This window comes from Morone saxatilis, unplaced genomic scaffold (genome assembly GCF_004916995.1).
Source record: "Morone saxatilis isolate NCDOM2014 unplaced genomic scaffold, NCSU_SB_2.0 Contig18, whole genome shotgun sequence".
Taxonomy (NCBI): Eukaryota; Metazoa; Chordata; class Actinopteri; family Moronidae; genus Morone; species Morone saxatilis.
The window spans coordinates 11699080-11701940 of NW_023339740.1; the positions used below are offsets into that span (position 1 = coordinate 11699080).

General features: G+C 47.4%; 1 protein-coding gene across 1 annotated transcript in view; it reads left to right on the forward strand.

Moving 5' to 3' along the window:
- Positions 1-2861, forward strand: part of srgap2 (SLIT-ROBO Rho GTPase activating protein 2) — a gene marked incomplete in the record, with an annotated part of 51540 nt that overhangs the window by 25182 nt on the left and 23497 nt on the right. Inside the window, 1 exon segment of the mRNA XM_035662159.1 lies at positions 2320-2512. Coding sequence (XP_035518052.1) covers positions 2320-2512 — 193 coding nt within the window.

Here is a 2861-nt window from a genome sequence, read left to right on the forward strand (position 1 = left end):
GGAGGAGGAGGAGGAAGGGGGGAAAAAAAAGAGAAAGGAGAGCATCAGTAAAGTAGAATCCCAGAGCCCGATTACAAGACCTGCTCTCATCTGCCTGGAAAATGTGACTGGGCTGTCTGGAGGGGGGTGAAGGCGTCACATTCCAGTTCACATCCCACTTCTCGCTGGCGCAAGGGGATGATGACCATTACAGAGGGATGAGAGTGAGAGGAGGACCTGCATCGATCTTTACTGACGGCATCTCTTCATCTTTCCTGTGCCAACCTCCATGTGTCTCAGCTAACACTCGAACTCCTGTTGGCGATAACAGGGTCTAGATGGATAAAGACCTCTTTTTTCTTTTCTTTTTTTTTTAAAAGTCCTTCAGGGAAATTCAGCTTAAGCAGCCAGTATCAACAAGGTATAGTGTGGAGAGAGCTCAGGGTTAGCTTTGCTTGAGTCACACAGCTATATATTTTGTAAATGGAGCGTGCTGTCGGGATCACTCTTCATCCTAATGTGACTGTGGATGTGAATGTGGCCCGAGAGGGGTTTTGGGGGGCACAGGGCATGTCCTCCCTTATTAAATAAGTTTTACCCCCATTAAACCTGCTTTCTAAACATTGGGGTCACATGGGACTGATGCTACATATTTTCCACCCCTTAGGCTACCTCTCTGTAGGTTGCCTTATGCTTTCTTTCACCTTCTTACTCCCCTTATGGATGAGCGCACTTGTTTTTAGTTGAGGTGTTTGTGCATATGGTGTGTGTTGTTGTGTTGGGTCGGCTAATTATAAGGCCGCCATCTCAAGGTTTTGTGTCTCGGCCTCGGGAGGCGGAACACTGACTCACTCCCCATCATTGACAGCGCCGCACGATAAAGAAATTACACACACGCATACACAGACAACAAGTCAATAGCACATGTTGTCAAAGCAAATATTCGCACCAGGTCATTAGCACAGACACAGGCTGTGTGTATGCATTTATTTGTTGCGTATGCGAGCGTATGCACCGTAATGCCACAAAACTCCTCTGTTCTGGCCTTTTAATCAGTGAAGAATGGCTGTGAGCGTACACAGCCGCTGCCTACTGACACAATGTTTAGGTCTGTTTATGAGAGAGCGAGAGAGAGAGAGAGAGAGAGAGAGAGCGAGAGAGAAGTGGGAGACGGGGGGAGGAGCGGGGTGGTCACAGACACATTTAGAGATCCCACTTCTCTTTGTGGTAATGACAAACTGCGCTCTCAGCTGTTAAACACAAAGGCAGCATCAACAGTTGCTGTCAGCCCAACGGAGGGCTGACTGTCTGCCTGCCTGCGAGGGTGTGTGTTTGAATCAGTGTGTAAGTGAGGGAAGTCTATACTGCACTGAAGCCAGGATGGAGGCCAAAACCATCCGCTTTTTCTACAGTCAGCGTTGTAAAGGTAGGACGGCCGCTGTAGACAAGCCGTGATGCAGCTGCACAGGCTGGCGATTGGAGAAGTGTGTGTTTTTTTTTTTTTTTAAAGGACGCATGAGCAGCCTACTCAGCATTGGCAGGCAGCTATGAGAGCATAGCATTAATCTGTCAGCTGTCAGCACTGATCCGGCTTATCATCATCACGTCCTTGGGTGTGTGGATGTGTGCACATGTTGCTGCAGACGCTTTGTGTGTCCCAGTCTATAACTGCAGTGGGCAGGACTCTCCAGAGGACTTTTCTGTAGCCAGTGATTGAATATGGTTTCTGAGTGTGTCTGCACTGAGTGCACTCTATTAATTTGAGGCCAGACTGGAAAGCAGCGTGGAGGAGGGAGAGGGGAAGGAGGCAGGAGGAAAATGAAAAGTGATAAGCTGGGATAAATGACTGCCTCTGGAGATCTCTCTGTGTGTGGAAGAGGATAGCTGATCGCACACACAAATGCACGCATGAATATGATGATGTACACACATAGGAAGCAGTCTGTGCTTTATGGACTGGTGGGAGGGGGGTGGGGTGGATTTCAGCCAAGTCTCCAGGCTGATGTGTCAGGGCTCTGCAGGTGCATCCACATCAGCTGTACTTAGGAAACTGTTTTAGACTTTAATATTTTACACACTGTTGTGGCATGCATCTTAATGATAGTACTGCACTGACGACAGTATTGTATGCAGCTTACTCTCAGGTTGTAAGGATAATTGCATGTTTTTTAGGGAACACAGGCCTTTTGATTTTAGAAGTGCGTGGTAACAAACGATCTGTAGGCATTTGTGGCTTCAATGTGCGGATTATACCTGGATTTGTGGTTGGCCCGATAAAGTTAAAAAATAAGTTTAACTCATCTTTCTCTCTCTACCTCTCTTCCCTTCACCCCCTGGCAGAAATCCGTGCCCAGCTGGTGGAGCAGCTCAAGTGTCTGGACCAGCAGTGTGAGCTGAGGGTGCAGCTGCTGCAGGACCTGCAGGACTTCTTCAGAAAGAAGGCAGAGATCGAGGTGGACTACAGCCGCAACCTCGAGAAGCTGGCCGAGAGGTTCCTCACCAAGACTCGCAGCACCAAGGACCATCTACTCAAGTATGGCAACACACAAAACTGCTCACACACACACACACACTCACACACACACACTTACACACAAAGCAAAACCACACTGGGCTGCACATTGTTATAATGCTGTGTATGATGAAACCACCAATGTCTTTATTTAGCCCCTTTTATTCAAAGTGCTTTCAAGATGACTTCCTTCCTGAGAAAAGAGAAGTAGAGACAAGCAAAAGAAAGAACGAAAGAAAAAGGGATAGCAAAGGAGTTGGTGCGTCTGTAAAATACGGACTCTCACTGCTTCCCAGTTTGATGAAATGAAACACCAACTGATTTCTCACTTATACATTTCATTAGGATGGTCATTTCTGTTATCGGTCAC